Below are 20,820 nucleotides of genomic sequence, written 5' to 3' on the forward strand. Positions count from 1 at the left end.
ACATTCTTCCACAGATGTCACTACTAAAAACTATGATCACGCACCTTGGTGCGAAGTGAGAGAACTTTTGATTTAAAGAAGTTTTGTATTCATACGTTTTTTTACTAATTGATGCTAATTTATTTTTGGGTTGGCAATATTTATATTTTCTTTCCGCCGGTTTTGAATACAGACATTCCCTAATTTCTGTAATTAATTTTCTACCAATCACAGTCTTCTTCTTCGATCCTGAGCGTTACTTTTGAAATCTACCAATAAAATTCTGTGGGTGCGTCTTGATTATTCATGAATGACCTCGAACCTTCCCTGAGGGTTTATAAACTGCAGATTTTCACATCTCTTGACCAATTGATCGTCATCTTACTGAGTGTGGGTGTCAAAGCAGGAGGCGGGCGGCCTCTTTCATCGATCATCAGTACATCAACAAGGTAATGACCACATAACATCTTTATTTCTTGCTAGCTCCGCAGTTTAACCCGAAGGAAAGGTCCGAATCATTAACTATGTAACCTTCTTTTCTAAAAATGTAACTTTCTGCCGGCTTATGTAATTAATTCATAAAATCTTTAACTGTAAATCGGGGATAGATAGACAATCTCGAGCTCCGCTTCATCTTGGTTTGAGGTGCCACGCTTTTGTTTCTGCAATTAGTTAAAATAATTTGGATGCGTGCAACCTCAGTAGTTTTTTTTTTTGCTAGTTATTTTACGTCGCACCGACACAGATAGGTCTTACGGCAACGATGGGACAGGAAAGGGCTAGGAGTGGGAAGGAAGCGGCCGTGGCCTTAATTAAGGTACAGCCCCAGCATTTGCCTGGTGTGAAAATGGGAAACCACGGAAAACCATCTTCAGGGCTGCCGATAGTGGGATTCGAACCTACTATCTCCCGGATGCAAGCTCACAGCCGCGTGCCTCTACGCGCACGGCCAACTCGCCCGGTCCTCAGTAGTTTGGGAATAGCCCTGATTCATCGGCCTAGTGCCCTTTGGTTTTAAGAGTTCATATCTAGGAGTGCAAGTACATGACTCCATTCAATTTGTGTTTCGGGCCATTTACTTAACCTGTTGTTTTCCGCAAAGGCCCAATAGGTTGGGTACAAGAAACCCCTGTTACTAATTTGTAAGTTGTGCCTTGATGGCGAGTGATTGTAATTTTCTGATATTGCCTTGAATAGGCTAGAAGAAACTGAAAGCCTGTTAGCTCTTTTTCAAAGTAAGATTTCTGAATGCCTCTGGGAGGCTTGATATTGTAATTGACGGAGCTAGTGCTCCATGTATTAGGGGAGTTCTGCCCTTACATAAAATTTGTACTCTATTGTAAATTTGAGCTAGGAGCTCAGGAAACGTGAGGGCTTGAAGCCCACAATCCGTTTATACTACCAATTTTGTCGTTTCTAGACTTGTTTAATGTTGGCTAATTGTAACTGTTATATTGTTATTTGTTGTTTTTTGAAATTCTAAAGAAATACAACCTTTGTTAAAGTTTTAAATTAACTTTGATATTGTAGTTAGAACCATTCACCCCAGCACCTCCTTTGACCTCTTTCCACTAAACGGGTAACCCCGTAACAGGGATAAAAGAGCAATTGACACAAGTACACTAGGACAAAGGAAATCATTAGACACGATAAAACAGACCAAAATCCTTCATAAAGCGGATGACGAGGTCTGCTGACTGCTCGTCATCACGCAAGATAAGGGAAATTGTATTCGGAAGGTTAAGACTACGGCGCAGATCGAGCAGGTTCACACACTCCGTAAGGATATGTACCACGGTAAGATCGTCGCCGCAGGTACACACCGGAGGGGGTTCTCCTTTCAAAAGATGCGAGTGAGCCAAGATACCGTGGCCGATCCAAAGACGACATAATACCACGGCCTCCCTTCGCGAAGCCCGAAGGGAAGTCTTCCATACCTTCGTTGTTCCCTTTATCGCTCTCAGCTTATTGGGAAGTGGAATGGCCTGCCACTCCATCTCCCAATGGGACATAACCAGATGTCTCACCTGAGAGCGAATATCACTTGCTGGAACCTTGAAAGGAACGGGGGCAGTCTAACTGCCTCCTTGGCAGCCTGATCTGCTAACTCGTTTCCCTCTATGCCCATGTGGCTTGGAAGCTACAGAAACGTGATTCTGGTGCCGGCATCCGAACATCCGGCCAGCAGGTCCTGGATCCGCTGCACCAGAGGGTGCCGAGGGAAACAGATATCAATAGACTGAAGCGAACTCAAGGAGTCAGTACACACAAGAAAGTGTCGGCGATCATTGTACAGTGCGTACCGCAGAGCTGCACAGACGACATAGAGCTCTGCTGTGTACACACTACAGGTTTCCGAGAGAGCAAAAAGAAACGTATCATTGTCGACAACGAACGCACAGCCCACCTTCGTATCTGTCCTTGAACCATCAGTGTAGACGACGACTGAACCTGGATAGCGGCCAACAACGCACAGGAAGAGCCTCCGATAAATCGAAGAGTCCGTGTTTTCCTTCGGGCCAGTGTGCAGATACAGGATTATTTGAGGTCGTCGTACTACCCACGGAGGTAACCCACTTGGTTGTCTGACAACAGAAGGTACCTCAAACAATCTGTAACAGCTATCCAAGCGTAAAGCAAATGGTTGCCATTGTTGAAAACGCAAGGATAGCTTGGATGAAGTGGCATCTGTCGCTAATTAGCAGCATAGGAAAGAAGATGATGATGATGCTTGTTGTTTAAAGGGGCCTAACATCGAAGGTCATCGGCCCCTAATGGAACGAGATGGACGAAATGACATATGATAGTTAAAATTTAAAACGTAGCCACTGATTAGAGTTTAAAAAAAAGGAATGCGATGAAAAATGAGTATGAAATTAAAACAATCAGTGGATCTAATTCGCAATGCCTTATTGTGGAACAAAAGAAGAAAAATTACAGGAGATAATGGAATAAGGCATTGCCTGCTAGTACAGATATATATACATACTTTACATTAGACGTTAAAAGAACACATTAAAATACGCAACACAAACTAAAATGAAGTCAATAGGATAAGAGCGTAATTGACACAAAGATACAAGCACAAAGGACATCATTACACACGATAAAACAGACCGCTATCCCTCATAAAGCGGATGACGAGGTCTGCTGACTGCTCGTCATCGCGCAAGATAAGGGAGATAGTACTCGGAAGGTTAAGACTACGGCGCAGATCGACCAGGTCCACGCACTCCGTAAGGATGTGTACCACGGTAAGATGGTCGCCGCAGGTACACACCGGAGGGGGTTCTCCTTTCAGTAGATGGGAGTGCGTCAAGATACCGTGGCCCATCCGAAGACGACATAATACCACGGCTTCCCTCCGCGAAGCCCGAAGGGAAGTCCTCCATACCTTCGTTGTTCCTTTTATCGCTCTCAGCTTATTGGGAAGTGGGATGGCCTGCCACTCCATCTCCCAATGAGACATAACCAGATGTCTCAGCTGAGAGCGAATATCACTTGCTGGAACCTTGAAAGGCAACGGGGGCAGTGTAACTGCCTCCTTGGCAGCCTCATCTGCTAACTCGTTTCCCTCTATGACCATGTGGCTGGGGAGCCACACAAACGTAATTCTGGTGCCGGCATCCGAACACCCGGCCAGCAGGTCCTGGATCCGCTGCACCAGAGGGTGTCGAGGGAAACAGGTATCAATAGCCTGAAGCGAACTCAAGGAGTCAGTACATACGAGAAAGTGTCGGCGCTCATTGTCGAGTGCGTACCGCAGAGCCTCACAGATAGCATAGAGCTCTGCCGTGTACACACTACAGGTGTCCGGGAGAGCAAAAAGAAACCGATCATTGTCGACAACGAACGCACAGCCCACCTTCGTATCTGTCCTTGAACCATCCGTGTAAACGACGACTGAACCTGGATAGCGGCCAAGAACGGACAGATAGATCCTCCGATAAATCGAAGGGTCCGTGTCTCCTTTCGGGCCAGTGTGCAAATCCAGGATGATTTCAGGTCGTCGTACAACCCACGGAGGTACCCCACTTGGTTGTCTGACAAGGCAAGGAATCGAAGGTACGTCAAACAATTCATAACTGCTATCCAAGCGTATCCCAACCGGCCGCGTCGCACGAGGATGAGCAACGTACAACAAACGGTTGCCATTGCTGAATACGCAGGGATAGCTCGGATGAAGTGGCATCTGTCGCAAATTTGCAGCATACGAAAAAAGCATTTGCTGGCGCCTCAGGTGTAAAGGCGGCACACCAGACTCAGCGAGCAGGCTAGCGATGGGGCTAGTACGAAAAGCTCCCGTCGCCAACCTAACCCCGCTGTGGTGGATACTGTTCAGCTTAACAAGAACGCTTGGTCTTGCGGAGCCATATGCTGCACTGCCGTAGTCTAACCGAGATAAAATGTGTGCCCGATAGAATCGCAGGAGCACCACGCGGTCAGCTCCCCAATTAGTGCTGCTAAGAAACTTCAAGAGGTTAAGCCTCTTGGTGCATTGCACTTTTAGCTCCCGCACGTGTGGCTCCCACGATAATTTACTGTCAAAAAGGAGCCCAAGAAATCGGTAGGTGTCAACAACTGGAAGAACGACATTACCTAGATAAAGCTCAGGATGAGGGTGAAGTGTACGTTGACGACAAAAGTGGACAACGGAGGTCTTTACGGCAGAAAACCGAAAGCCATGTTCTAAGGTCCACTTCTCCACCCTCCTAATAGCTTGCTGTAACTGTCGCTCTGCGACTGCCATACTGCACGAGCTATAGTGCAGAGCAAAATCATCCACATATAGGGACGGTATTACGGCTGGACCAGCAGCAGCGACAATACCGTTTATGGCAATCGCGAACAGAGTGACACTAAGAACCGATCCCTGTGGGACTCCATTTTCTTGAACGTGGTATTGCGAATATGTCCTCCCTACTCGGACACGGAATAGACGGAGGGACAAAAAATTCGCAATAAATACCGGCAAGTTACCTCGGAATCTCCATTGATGCAGGACTGAAAGGATGCCATATCGCCAGGTGGTGTCGTAGGCCTTCTCCAAGTCAAAGAAGACAGCTACCAGGTGCTGTTTGCGGAGAAACGCATCCTGGATAGAGCTCTCCAGGCGTACCAAGTGGTCTGTGGTGGATCGAGCGGCTCGAAATCCACATTGGTACTCGGACAAGAGTCCTTGTTTCTCCAGACACCACACGAGTCTGCGATTTACCATCCTCTCAAATAGCTTACACAGGCAATTTGTAAGACAAATCGGCCTGTAACTTCCTGCATACTTAGGATCTTTGTCAGGCTTGAGGACAGGAATGACTATGCCCTCTCGCCACTGAGACGGAAAATCACCCTCCATCCAGATACGGTTGAACACACGAAGGAGATAGAGTAGACTATCATCACTAAGGTGCTTCAACATCTGGTTGTGGATGTTGTCCGGTCCAGGAGACGTGTCCTTGCAAAGCGCTAGGGCGCTGCGGAGTTCCCACTCCGTAAAGGGCACGTTGTAGTCCTCTGAAGCTTGAGAGGCAAAACTAAGGTGATGACGTTCTGCCTCTCGCTTCACAGCGAGGAAATCAGGATTGTAATTCCCGGAGCCGGAGACATCCGCGAAATGACTAGCAAGATGGTTAGCAATCGCGAGGGGATCAGTGGCGACACTGCCTGCAATGGAAATTCCCGGTACAGCAGATGATCCTTGAATACCCGAAATTCGTCGAAGTTTCGTCCACACTTGAGATGATGGAGTATGTGACGTCATGGACGACACATATCTCTCCCATGAAGCCTTCTTACTTTGTCGAATAAGAACTCGCGCCTTAGCGCGGAGTTTCTTAAATGCTACCAAGTTGGCCACAGTAGGCTGTCTACGGTAACGCTTATGAGCGCGACGGCGTTCTTTGATGGCTGCTGCTATTTCATCGTTCCACCAAGGAACGAGTTTTCGGCGAGGGGTCCCCGAGAAAAACGGAATGGACTCCTCAGCAGCAGCAAGAATAACTTGGGTGATGTAAGTTATTTCCTCGCCGACGGTCCGCCTGACATCATCGTTAAAGACAGCTAGTGATGTGTACTTTGGCCAATCAGCATGTTTAAGAATCCATCGAGGGGGAGCCTCGACGGGTTTATGATTCAACAAAGTAAGAACGATGGGAAAATGGTCACTGTCACAGAGATCATCGTGTGCATTCCACCGAAACAGTGGAACCAACGTTCGGCTGCATAGACTAACGTCTATGCGAGAATATGTGCCGTAACGTACACTGAAGAGAGTTGGTTCCCCTGTGTTCAAAACACATAAATCCAGATCTGATAGAAGTGTTTCCAGCTCTCTTCCTCGGGGGCAAGGCGTCTCAGAGCCCCATATGGGGTGATGGGCGTTAAAATCGCCCAATAAGAGGAAGGGTGGTGGAAGCTGATCCATAAGATCAGCGACATCATTGATGTTCAGATGCTGGCCTGGTGGAAGATAAACATTACACACTGTTGCTATGACAGGCAGCGAGACGCGAACAGCTACAGCCTCAAGAGGGGTTCTTAATGGAACCTCTTCGCTGTAGCTATCAGAACGTACAAAAATGCCAACGCCTCCGGAAGCCCGGTGAGCATAGTATCGTTCTGTCGAGTATAGTTTGAAATTCCTCAAGACCGTGTGATGACCAGGTCGGAAATTGGTCTCCTGAATACAGACTATACTCGCTGCGTACTCACTAATAAGCTGACGTAACTCAGCAAGATGCCTGTCATAACCGTTACAATTCCACTGCAACAGTGCCATAGTGTGGACTATAAAAGGAGTGTTAGGTTATGAGCGACAAAATGCTCGTAAGCCTAAACACTATCTAGTTCTACATCCGTAGATGTAGAGGAGAGCGCGACATCCATCCCGTCATCAAAAGATGGCAGGGGTGCCGCCCAGAACTTCGACGCTTTTCGGGCGCGAGGGGGTCCCCTACGAGGAGAGCGCGCAGGTTTGGGAGCAGGAGTGCCTCCCGGCGCAGATTCATATCCCCCAGGTGGAGGGCATGACTTCTCCTTCGCAGGGGAAGTCCGAGAGCGCTCAGGACGGGCGCTCTTCTTCCCCTTTTTCTTTTCAAGTTTAGACGGGCTGGGAGATGGTTTCCCAGCCCTGGTCAACGAAGCCGCCTCCGCCGGCTGGGGCACGACTTTCGTCGACCTCCTAGGGGGGGGAGACTTAGTCTTCCCCCCTTGCTGTGCTGGCTGGCAGTTCCCAGCCGGCACAGACTTCTGGTTGGTCGAAGGTGGGGTGGTCCCCCCCTTCGAGCTTTGACTATTTGCGACGTTGCTGGGAGCAGCAACAGTCGCCTTGGGCGCAGCGGTCTGGACAGGTGTCTTGGTCGTAAATGACGAACCTGGAAGACTCTGAGCTATCAAGCTATAGTCGAGTGTACGGGCAGGTGTATTCGTAGAATTAAACTTACGGCGCGCTTCCTGGTAGGAAAGACCATCCAGGGTCTTGATCTCCTGGATCTTCTTCTCACTCAGGTATGTCGGACAGTTCCGATCCCGAGGAGAATGAAAACCGGAGCAGTTAGTGCACTTGTATGGAGTTGTGCACTCCTCCGCGCCGTGAGCTACTCGTCCACATGTACCACATACAGCCTGATTCGAACAGCGAGAGACCATATGTCCGAATCGCTGGCATTGATAGCATCGCATAGGAGGCGGGATGTACGGCCTCACATCGCAACGATAAGTTGTTACCTTGACTTTCTCTGGTAACACTGACAACTTGAAAGAGACAATGAAGGCACCAGTGGCAACGTCTTCACCGTTGACTTTGCGCGTAATGCGCCGGACGTGTGTCACGCCGCGGTTCTTCATGTCTTCCATCAACTCGTCGTCAGTGTTCAAAATAAGGTCGCGGTGAAAGATGACTCCGCGAACCAGGTTCAAGGACTTATGCTCCTCCACTTTGACGGGGATGTCGCCAAAGTGCTCGCACTTAAGCAACTGATCAGCTTGCAGTGCTGTACGAGTTTTTAGAAGCAAACTACCGTTGCGCATTTTCTTTAGTTCCTCCAGTTCGCCATAGACGCCTTCGATGTGTCTACTAAACAGGATCGACTTCACCAGCTTAAAATCGTGCCCATCGGTTCTGGTAGCGACCAGAAACCTAGGGAAGCTGGATCCCATTCCTTCACGCTGCGCATGTTCCCAGGGAGTTGAACCTCTCAGGGAAGCAAAAGTTAAAGACTTAGGTGGGCGACCACCTTGTGAGAGCCGACTTCGTTTGGAAGCCATGCCCGATAGCATCCTCCCCGAATGCCACCCACTCCGATCAGGGGTCTCTGTAGCCGAACCAAGCAGCCAAGGCAATACCCACCTGGTCGTAGCAGGTATTGCCCGGGGTCCGATGTTGAACGATGCCTAATACGGGATGACTGAGGCAATGAGCACTAGGACTCCCTTCCTCCAGTCACCCGCAATAGCATGTACCCCATAGCGTGTACAGAGCACTAACAATAGGAAAAATAAATAAAAATAATTAATAATAATATGTCCTTCTGGCATTCGACTGTGCGGGGACCTGCGTTGTCAGGCGGATACCACTGCCCGGGTACATGATACTCCCACCCGCCGCGTCCTGGGTGGTTGCTGGCACGGGCTTTCGAGCGTAGTCGCACACATAGGAGCTCCATCGCCGGGCAGCACGCACATCAAATTTTGAATGGTCTACATCTGACCCTCGGAAAGATAATAAAAAAATAAAGAGGGGACCATGGCCACATGACCCTTTAAGTCGCCTTCTACGACAGGCAGGGATTACCTATGGATGTATTCAGCCTCTCCCATCCACAGGAGGTCCATCACATTATACCAACCGCAATCCATGTCCACGCCAAGGTCGCCCCTTTTTGTCGCCTCTTACGACAGGCAGGGGATACCGCGGGTGTATTCTGCATGTGTGTCCCTCACCCGCAGGGGGTAGTGTGTTTGGTCCGCGAGAGGTATTTTATTTCACTCAAATCCGCCGGCAAGCCGGTTAGGACCCCCCTATCCGCCACCTGGGACGCGCCACGTGGGAGTATCACCAGGTTCGTGGCAACTTTGAAAAAAACACTTGGTCTTGCCGAGCCATATGCTGCACTGCCGGAGGCTAACCCGGATAAAATATGTGCCCTATAGAATCGTAGGAGCACCGTCCGATCCGCTCCCCAATTAGTGCTGCTAACAACTTTCAAGAGATTAAGTCTCTTGGTGCATTGCACTTTTAGCTACCGCACGTGTGGCTCAAACGATAATTTACTATCGAAAACGAGCCCAAGAAATCGGTACGTGTCAACAACTGGAAGAACGATATTTCCTAAATAAAGCTCAGAATGAGGGTGAAGACTACGTTGACCACAAAAGTGGACAACAGAGGTCTTTGCGGTAGAAAACCGAAAGCCATGTTCTATGGTCCACTACTCCAACCTCCTAACTGCTTGCTGTAATTGTCGCTCTGCGACTGTCATACTAAGCGAGCTATAGTGCAGAGCGAAATCGTCCACATATAGCGACGGTATTACTGCTGAACCAGAGCAGCGACAATACTGTTTATGATGATGATGATGCATGTTGTTTAAAGGGGCCTAACATCGAGGTCATCGGCCCCTAATGGTACGAAATGAAATTACAACAAAAAGTACAAAATCATCCACTGATCAAAGTAAATAAAAGACATAAAGAATGAATGGATGGACCAGAAACAAAAAAAAAAAAACAGAAAAAGAGGATTGAACTCAAGAAAGGTCATATATAGTAGTATTACTGACCAAGGGACCACTACTAACCAGAATCCTGAATCGAGTATGCTTGATGTCAAAAGGGGTTCAAAATCCAGGTCTAAGGCCCCTCAAAATTGTGCTTATCGCTAGTAAAGTAGAACCATGGCATTTGTCATGTGGGGGTACTGATCAAAGGTAGTGAAGACTCACGGTGTTCCACACATGATGGTACTACTCACAAGTATTGTACGCCGTACAGGTAACGTAGACCTATGGTGTTTCTCACACAATGGCGCCACTCATAGCCAACGCAAACCGATGAGGCTCGTCACCTAGCTGTGGGTACCAAACACAGGCAACGCAGACCCACGGTGTCGCTCATATAGCGATACTAAACACAGGCAAAGCCCAGACCCGCGGTGTTGCACACATGGGTACGACTCACGGGTACTGGAAATCCGCAGGAAATCCCCCTCTTGCTGCTACTAACCACAAACCTATTGTGTACCTAACATAGTGGTACTACACGCAAGTAGAGGCGACCCATGGATTTCCCCGTGTGATGGTGCTAATCGAAAGTAGTGTACTGGTTCTCATACAATCATCCCTTGGTCGCCCCTTTCAGTAACCTCTCAAGACAGGCAGAGGATGCCGTGGGTGTATTTTTCGTCTGCATCCCCCACACACAGGGGTTACAGAGAGGAAAGAAGAAGAAAGAAGGGATCCGTCACTTCGAAAAATGAAGTAACGGACGAAGAAAGCAAGGGCCACGAAGGGCGTGAAAATGAAAGACTCCCTGGCCTCGAATGCTCTAATACCGTCGGGGTTCGAAAAGAAAAAGAGTTGACCAAGGGAGGTCCGACAGGATAGACGAAAGTCAGGAGCCTGGCACAAGTAAGTGGAAGCAATGCCAAGACTCAGCTAAGGGCCCCGTGGTCGCCAATCCACACTCCTAAGTTGAGAGCCCCTTGGGCCCCCGTTAGTCGCCTCTTACGACAAGCAGGGGATACCGCGTGTGTATTCTACATGTGCGTCCCCCAACCGCAGGGGGTAGTGTGTTTGGTCGGCGAGAAGTATTTTATTTCCCTCAAGTCCGCCGGCAAGTCGGATAAGACCCCCCTATCCGCCACCAGGGACGCGCCACGTGGGAGTATCACCTCTTCCCCTGCTAAGCCAGCGTAGTATGTACGTTGACCTTAGAATGTATTCAACCCCTCCCATCCACAGGAGGTCCAACACATTATACGAAACAGCAATCCATGTCCGTACCTATGTGTCCCCATTTAGTCGACTCAAACGACAGGCAGGGGATACCGCGGGTGTATTCTACATGTGCGCCTCCACCCGCAGGGGGTAGTGTGTTTGGTCGGCGAGAAGTATTTTATTTCCCTCAAGTCCGCCGGCAAGCCGGATAAGACCCCCCTATCCGCCACCAGGGACGCGCCACGTGGGAGTATCACACCTCCCTCTACTACGCCAGCGTAGTAGGTTCGTGGAAAGAAGAAAGAAGAGATCCGTCACTTCGAAAAATGAAGTAACGGACGAAGAAAGGCAAGGGCCACGAAGGGCGTGAAAATGAAGAACTCCCTAGGCCTCGAATGCTCTAATACCGTCGGGGTCGGAAAAGAACAAGTGTTGACCAAGGGAGGTCGGATAAGATAGACGAAAGTGAGGAGCCTGGCACAAGTAAGTGGAAGCCGATGATAATGATGATGATGCTTGTAGTTTAAATGGGCCTAACAGCGAGGTCATCGGCCCCTAATGGCACAAAATGAAATGGCACAAAAACAAAATAAAAAAATAAAAAACATTAACTGACCAAAATAAGAAAATGGCATGAAGAATGAATGGATGGACATGAGCCCAAAAGGAAACCTAAAAACAATAAATACACAAACAAAACAAAAACAGTGGATCCAACGCAAAAAGGATCAGAAAAATAGTAATACTGACCAAGGGACCACATATAAAGCATAACTCCTGAATCGAGGATACTTGATGTCTAAAGGGGTCCATAATCCATGGCTAAGGCCCCACAGGATGGTACATGTCACGAGTAAAGTAGAACCATGGAATTTGTCATTTTGGGGGTACTAATCAAAAGTAGTGAAGACTCACGGTGTTCCACACAAGATGGTACTACTCACAAGTATTGTACTTCGTACAGGTAACGCAGACCTATGTTGTTCCTAATACAATGGCGCCACTCATAGCCAACGCAAACCGAGAAGGCTCCTCACCGAGTGTACGAACCACAGGGACTCGCACTATCCCGTGCCGTTCCTCAACATAGTGGGTACCAATTACAGGCAACGCTGACCCACGGTGTCGCTCATATAGTGGTACAATGCACAGGCAACGCCCAGACCCGCGGTGTTGCTCACATGGGTACGACGCACGGGTACTGCAATACCCCCGACCAGGCCAATGATGCTACTAATCACAAACTTATTTCGTACTAACATAGTGGTACTACTCGCAAGTATAGGCAACCCATGGTGTTCCCCACGTGATGGTACGAATCAAAAGTAGTTCCATGGTTCTAACTCAACCATCCCGTGGTCGCCCCTTTTAGTCGCCTCTCACGACAGGCAGGGGATACCGTGGGTGTATTATTCGGCTGGGTCCCCCACCCACAGGGGGTAGAGAGAGAGAAAAAAGGAGATAAAAAAGGGATCCGTAACTTCGAAAAATGAAGTAACGGACGAAGAAAGGCAAGGGCCACGAAGGGCGTGAAAATGAAAAACTCCCTAGGCCTCGAATGCTCTAATACCGTCGGGGTCGCAAAAGAACAAGAGTAGATCAAGGGAGGTCCGACAGGATAGACGAAAGTGAGGAGCCCGGCACAAGTAAGTGGAAAAAATGCCAGGACTCAGCTAAGGGCCCCGTGGTCACCAATCCACACTCCCAAGTTGAGAGCCCCTTGGGCCCCTGTTAGTTGCTTCTTACGACAGGCAGGGGATACCGGGGGTGTATTCTACATGTGCGTCCCCACCCGCAGGGGGTAGTGTGTTTGGTCCGCGAGAGGTATTTTATTTCGCTCAAGTCCGCAGGTTCGTGGGATTGATTGATGTTTGTTGTTTGATGATGATGATGCTTGTTGTTTAAAGGGGCCTAACATCGAGGTCATCGGCCCCTAATGGTACGAAAAGAAAAAATGAAAGAATGAATGGATGGACATGAACCCAAAAAGAAACAAGAAACAAGCAAACAAAAAACATTGGATTCGATTCAAAAAACACCATAAATAATAGTATTACTGACCAAGAGACCACTTATAAAGCACAACCTTGAAACGAGGGTGCTTGATGTCTTAAGGGGTCCAAAATCCAGGTATAAGGCCCCTCAGAATGGTACATGTTGCGAGTATAGTCGAACAATTGTATTTGTCGTGTTGGGGTACTAATCAAAAGTAGCGAGGACTCACGGTGTTCCACACAAGATGGTACTACTCACAAGTACAGGTAACGCAGACCTATGGTGTTTCTCACACAATGGCGCCACTCACAGCCAACGCAAACCGACCAGGTTCCTCCCCTAGGTGTATTGACCACAGGGACTCGTACTATCCCGCGGTGTTCTTCATATAGCGGGTACTAATCATAGGCAAGGCAGAACCATGGTAGCTATCATCCCAAGGTTCCGCTCATATGGTGGTACTAATCACAGGTACTGCAAGAGCCGACCGCAGGGTGCTCCTGTTTGCTACTAATCACAAACCTATTTGGTACATAATATAGTGGTACTACGCGCAAGTAAAAGCGACCCATGATGTTCTCCGCATGGTGCTACTAATCACAAGTAGTTTCATGGTTCCAAGACAATCATCCCTGCTCGCGCCTTTTAGTCGCCTCTTACGACAGGCAGGGGATACCGCGAGTGTACTCGCCATGTGCGTCCCCCACAAGCAGGGGGTAGTGTGTTTGGTCCGCGAGAGGTATTTTATTTCCCTCAATTCCACCGGCAAGCCGGTTAGGACCCCCCTATCCGCCACCTGGGACGCGCCACGTGGGAGTATCACCCCTCCCTCTGCAACGCCAGCGTAGTAGTTTCACAGTGTTTGTTTTCTAAAGGGGCCTAACATCGATGTCATCTGACCCTAATGGTACGAAATGAGACGAAATGAAATGACAACTTAAAATTCCAAAATCCTCCACTGACCAGAATTCAAAGCATGTGGACGAAGAATGAATGGATGGACGGAGATGAATTTAAAACGATCAGTGGTACCAACCCATAGTGCCTCACATGCACCGAAGCTGACACAAAATATGATGATGGTGATGATGATGCTTGTTGTTTAAAGGGATCTAAAATCGAGGTCATCGGCCCCTAATGGTACGAAATGAAATGACAACAAATAGTTCAAAATCATCAACTGACCAAAATAAAAAAAAAGGTCATGATGAATGAATGGATGGACATGAACCCCCCCAAAAAAAGCAAAATAACAAGCAAACATAAAACAGTGGATCCGACTCAAAAAAACATTAGTAATAGTATTACTGACCAAGGGACCACTTATTAAGCACAATCCTGAATCGAGGATGCTTGATGTCTAAAGGGGTCCAAAATCCAGGTCTCCGGCTCCTCAGAATGGCACAGGTCGCGAGTAAAGTAAAACCATGGTATTTGTCATTATGGGGTACTAATCAAAAGTAGCGAAGACTCACGCTGTTCCACACAAGATGGTACTACTCACAACTAATGTACTGCGTACAGGTAACGCAGACCTATGGTAATTCTTACACAATGGCTCCACTCACAGACAACGCAAACCGATTAGGTTCCTCACCTAGGTGTACTAACCACAGGGACTCGTACTATCCCGTGGTGTTCCTCACATAGTGGGTACTAATCACAGGCAACGCAGACCCACGGTGTCCCTCATATAGCGGTACAACTCACAGGCAACGCCCAGACCCGCGGTGTTGCTCACATGGGTACGATGCACAGGTACTGAAAACCCACAGGAGAACCCCCTCTTGCTGCTACTAATCACAAACATATTTCGTACCTAATTTCTTGGTACTACTCGCAAGTACAGGCAACCCATGGTGTTCCCCACGTGATGGTACGAATCAAAAGTAGTTTCATGTTTCTAATTCAATCATCGCTTGGTCGCCCCATTTAGTCGCCTCACACGACTGGCAGTGGATACCGTGGGTGTATTATTCGTCTGCGTCCTCCACCCACAGGGGGTAAAGTGAGAGAAAAAAAGAAGGAAGAAAGGATCCGTCACGTCGAAAAATGAGGTAACGGACGAAGGAGGGCGTGAAAATGAAAGACTCCCTAGGCCTCGAATATTCTAATGCCGTGCGTCCCTCTACCGCAGGGGCTTAAAATAAATTAAATTTATGACAAATTGTTGTGATAAAAATAATTAAACCATGAAATTAGACAAGGGGGCGTTCCGAATGCGAATAGTAAAAATTAGAAATAGTAGCCCGAGAGTAGATTATTCTGTCCATACCTCTGTATATCCAGTCAGGAACACCATTGAAAATGACGCCCATTTCACCATCGTATGTCAGTTGAAAGGGGTACAAAAATGAGTCAGTCGTCCCCTCTTGAACGTAATAGATGTTGTTTTCCCTGACGTAGACCATGCTATTTCCAACTGGAGACCATTTTAAAAGTTGGATCCCCAATCCAGACGCTAGCAACACAAACGACCTGCAACAGAGAAAGTATTATTTACTGACTGATGTTTGTTTTTGGCCCATGTTCGTACCGTTAAACAAATATCAAGAAGGAATTGTCTTTATCCCTGGAAAACAAATAAAATTCCTGTCAAAATGAGTACATAGCGATTCGCCAATGCTTTAACAACTCACCGACCGATGCACTCTTCCCAAGTCTCCAAAACGATGTACTTCAAGGGTAACAATTAGGATGGCTTTCTTACCCATGAAAAAAATAACATGAGCTTGACGTTGCACCTTTTTAATCAATCAGAACGCAGAATCCACTATGTTGCCAGCTCGCATTACATTGTGATGCTTTAATGTACAGCCCCAGAAACAAGTAATTGTACATGATAAATGTCGAACTCTCACACATGAAGCGAGTGACGAGATCAGCAGTATTGCCGCCATCGGGTAGTATAAATTCCGAGTGTTCCGTGCAGATCGAGATTCAGCCTTAGACCAAAGAGTTTGGCGCACCCTGTGAAGATGTGCGCCACGGTGAATTCGGCACCACCTGTTAAATAGGTAATAATGCGCAGATGAGACTGGAAGCATTTGCCTTTAAGGACCTCGACAAGTTTTTTGTGGGAAGCCCCCCCCCCATGCAAAATTTCCCAATTCATTGAAACATTTCTAGACATAGTTACAACTTTTCGAGCAAAACATTTGACAAGAATTCCATAGAGTTTTGTACGATAATTAAAATCCTTAACCCACATTATTTCCACACAATGCACACTTATTGCATCACGAACATGTATTCCAATATTCCAGCAGCAAAAACCATAGCCTAGTTAAAAGTAACATATAAATAGAACAATCTAAACAGGCTCGAAATAGAAGAATTCTTAAACATTCATAAATTCGTATTAGAGAATAATTATTTCAGCTTCAACAATAAAATCTATCAACAGAAAGGACCACCCATTTCGGGTATATTAGCAGAGATAGTTATGATTGACAATTTAGAAAACACAAAAATAAATAATTAAATCAAAGACGTACATCAATGGGTAAGATTCGCTGATGACGTCTTTACAATAACAGAGAGACGAGAAACGTGCAGCAATACTGCGTTAGATTAACTTAACTCTGCGAGTTCAGACATCAAATGTATGCACGAACCAGAAATTAATGAAGCCATCAACTTTCTTCACCTCACTATCACTAGAAATAATGAATCTTGTCAAGTTCAACATATACAGAAAGGCCACCCAGAGTATTAACATTATCAGAAAAGTTTCTGTACACCCAGGCACACACAAATAATGATGATGATGCTTGTTTCTTAGAAGTGGAGCTTCCACGGTGTGGAGAATTATTTAGTTCCTTTTCAAGGTTTGATGATGATGATGATAATGATGATGATGATGATGATGATGATGCTTGTTGTTTAAAGGGGCCTAACATCGAGGTCATCGGCCCCGAATGGAACGTCATGAGATACAAAGTTAAAATTTTAAAACGTATCCACTGACTGGAGTTAAAAAAAATGGTGATGAAGAAAAATGAGGGTGAGATTAAAACATCTAGTGGATCTAATACGCAATGCCTTATTTTCTAATAAAATAACAGAAAATACAGGAAACAAACGAATAAGGCATTGCCTGGTAGTAGAGATATATACACATAATTTACGGAAGACGTTAAAATAATTCGTTAATATGCGCAACACAAACTAATTGAAGTCAATGGGATAAAAGTGCAATGGACATAAATACACTAGCACAAAGGACATCACTAGACACGATAAAACAGACCGCTATCCCTCATAAAGCGGATGACGAGGTCTGCTGACTGCTCGTCATCTCGCAGGATAAGGGAGATTGTACTCGGGAGGTTAAGACTACGGCGCAGATCGACCAGGTCCACACACTCCGTAAGGATGTGTACCACGGTAAGATGATCGCCGCAGGTACACACCGGAGGGGGTTCTCCTTTCAAAAGATGCGAGTGAGCCAAGATACCGTGGCCGATCCAAAGACGACATAATACCACGGCCTCCCTTCGCGAAGCCCGAAGGGAAGTCTTCCATACCTTCGTTGTTCCCTTTATCGCTCTCAGCTTATTGGGAAGTGGAATGGCCTGCCACTCCATCTCCCAATGGGACATAACCAGATGTCTCAGCTGAGAGCGAATATCACTTGCTGGAACCTTGAAAGGCAACGGGGGCAGTCTAACTGCCTCCTTGGCAGCCTGATCTGCTAACTCGTTTCCCTCTATGCAAATGTGGCTTGGAAGCCACAGAAACGTGATTCTGTTGCCGGCATCCCAACACCCGGCCAGCAGGTCCTGGATCCGCTGCACCAGAGTGTGCCGAGGGAAACAGGTATCAATAGACTGAAGCGAACTCGAGGAGTCAGTACACACAAGAAAATGTCGGCGCTCATTGTACAGTGCGTACCGCAGAGCTGCACAGATAGCATAGAGCTCTGCTGTGTACACACTACAGGTTTCCGAGAGAGGAAAGAGAAACCTATCATTGTCGACAACGAACGCACAGCCCACCTTCGTATCTGTCCTTGAACCGTCAGTGTAGACGACGACTGAACCTGGATAGCGGCCAACAACGGACAGGAAGAGCCTCCGATAAATCGAAGGGTCCGCGTTTTCCTTCGGGCCAGTGTGCAGATCCAGGATAATTTCAGGTCGTCGTACTACCCACGGAGGTACCGCACTTGGTTGTCTGACAAGGCAAGGAACCGAAGATACGTCAAACAATCTGTAACTGCTATCCAAGCGTATTCCAACCAGCCGCGTTGCTCGAGGACAAGCGGCGTACAGCAAACGGTTACTATTGTTGAAAACGCAAGGACAGCTTGGATGAAGTGGCATCTCTCGCAAATTTGCAGCATACGAAAAAAGCATTTGTTGGCGCCTCAGTGTAAAGGCGGCACGCCAGACTCAGCGAATAGGCTGGCAATAGCTTGGATGAAGTGGCATCTGTCATAAATCTGCAGCATACGAAAAAAGCATTTGCTGGCGCATCAGGTGTAAAGGCGGCACACCCGACTCTGCGAGTAGGCTGGCAATGGGTCTTGTACGAAAAGTTCCCGTCGGCAACCTAACCCCGCCGTGGTGGATGCTGCTTAGTTTCAGAAAAATGCTTGGTCTTGCTGAGCCATATGCTGCACTGCCGTAGTCTACCCGAGATAAAATATGTGCCTTATAGAATCGTAGAAGCACCGTGCGGTCAGCCCCCCAAGAAGTGCTGCAAAGAAACTTCATGATATTAAGCTTGTTAGTGCATTGCACTTTTAACTGCCGCACATGTGGCTCTCACGATAATTTACTGTCAAAAAGAGCCCAAGAAATCGGAAGTGTCAATAACTGGAAGAACGACATTTCCTAAATAAAGCTCAGGATGTGGGTGAAGAGTACGGTGACGACAGAAGTGGACAACAGAGGTTTTTGCGGCAGAAAACCGAAAGCCATGTTCTAAGGTCCACTGCTCCACCCTCCGAATAGCTTGCTGTAATTGTCGCTCTGCGACTGCCATACTACACGAGCTATAGTGCAGAGCAAAATCGTCCACATATAGGGACGGTATTACTGCTGGACCAGCAGCAGCGACAATACCGTTTATGGCAATCGCGAACAGAGTGATACTAAGGACCGATCCCTGTGGGACTTCATTTTCTTGAACGTGGTATTGCGAATAGGTCCTCCCTACTCTGACACGGAATAGACGGAGGGACAAAAAATCCGCAAAAAATACCGGCAAGTGACCTCGGAATCTCCATTGATGCAAGACTGAAAGGATACCATAACGCCATGTGGTGTCGTAGGCCTTCTCCAAGTCAAAGAAAACAGCTACCATGTACTGGTTGCGGAGAAGCGCATCCTGAATAGAGCTCTTCAGGCGCACCAAGTGGTCTGTGGCGGATCGAGCGGCTCGAAACCACATTGGTACTCGGACAAGAGTCCTTGTTTCTCCAGACACCACACAAGTCGGCGATTTACCATCCTCTCAAATAGCTTACACAGGCAGTTTGTAAGACAAATTAGTCTGTAACTTCCTGCATACATAGGATCCTTGTCAGGCTTTATTACAGCAATGTCTATGCCCTCTCGCCACTGAGACGGAAAATCACCCTCTATCCAGATTCGGTTGAACACACGAAGGAGATCACTAAGGTGTTTCAACATCTGGTTATGGATGTTGCCCGGTCCAAGAGACGTGTCCTTCAAAGCGCTAAGGCGCTGCGGAGTTCCCACACTGTAAAGGGCACGTTGTAGTCCTCTGAAAATTGGGTGGCAAAACTAAGGTGATGAAGTTCTGCCTCCCGCTTCAAGGCGAGGAAATCAGGATGGTAACTTCGGAGCAAGATACATCCGCGAAATGCCTAGCTAGATGGTCAGCAATCGTGAGATGGTCAGTGGCGACACTACCTGCAATGGAAAATCCCAGTACAGCAGATGATCCTTGGATACCCGAAATCCGTCGAAGCTTAGTCCACACTTGGTATGATGGAGTATGTGACGTCATAGACGACACATATCTCTCCAATGAAGCCTTCTTACTTTGTCGAATAAGAACTCCCGCCATAGTAGCCCGTCTACGGTAACGTTTATGAGCGCGACGGCGTTCTTTGATGGCTGCTGTTATTTCATCGTTCGACCAAGGAACGAGTTTACGGCGAGGAGTCCCCGAGAAGAACGGAATGGACTCCTCAGCAGCAGCAAGAATAACTTGGGTGACGTAAGTTATTTCCTCGCCGATGGTCCGCCTGATATCATCGTTAAAGACAGCTAGTGATGTGTACTTTGGCCAATCAGCATGTTTAAGAATCGATGATTGATGATTGATGATTGTTGTTTAAAGGGGCCTAACATCTAGGTCATCGGCCCCTAATGGTACGAAATGAGACGAAATGGAATGACATATTAAAAGTCTAAAATTCTCCACTGACCAGAATTCAAAAATGTGACAACGAAGAATGAATAGATGGACATGAATTTAAAACAATCAGTGGTTGCGACCCGCAATGTCTCATATGCACACAAACAGGCGTGACAATATCGTATTACTGACCAAGGGACTACTGCTATAGCGTAACCCTGAATCGATTATGCGTGCAGTCAAAGGGGGTCCTAAATCGAAGTTATCGGCCCCTCATAACGGTACTGATAGCTATCAAAATAGAACCATGGTAGCTGTCCTGATACGGTACTAATCAAAAGTAGCAGAGACTTGCGGCATTCCACACATTATTGTACTACTCAGAGCTTATGAAATTCGACATTTAATACAGACCTATGTTTTCCCAATTTGCGACGCCATTTACAGGCAACGCAAACCTATGGTGTTCATCACAGAAGAGTACTAACCACAGGGACCTCTCCCTATCCCGTGGTGTTCCTCATATAGTGGGTACTAATCATAGGCAAGGCAGAACCATGGTAGCTATCATCCCATGGTC

At 47.3% G+C, this 20,820-nt stretch overlaps 1 protein-coding gene across 1 annotated transcript in view; it reads right to left on the minus strand.

Moving 5' to 3' along the window:
* Window positions 1-20,820, minus strand: part of LOC136872222 (venom dipeptidyl peptidase 4) — a 226,349-nt gene that overhangs the window by 144,571 nt on the left and 60,958 nt on the right. Inside the window, exon 5 of the mRNA XM_067146050.2 lies at window positions 15,181-15,383. Coding sequence (XP_067002151.2) covers window positions 15,181-15,383 — 203 coding nt within the window. The remainder of the gene's footprint in view (window positions 1-15,180; window positions 15,384-20,820) is intronic.

Source organism: Anabrus simplex, chromosome 4 (genome assembly GCF_040414725.1).
Source record: "Anabrus simplex isolate iqAnaSimp1 chromosome 4, ASM4041472v1, whole genome shotgun sequence".
NCBI classification, from domain to species: domain Eukaryota; kingdom Metazoa; phylum Arthropoda; class Insecta; order Orthoptera; family Tettigoniidae; genus Anabrus; species Anabrus simplex.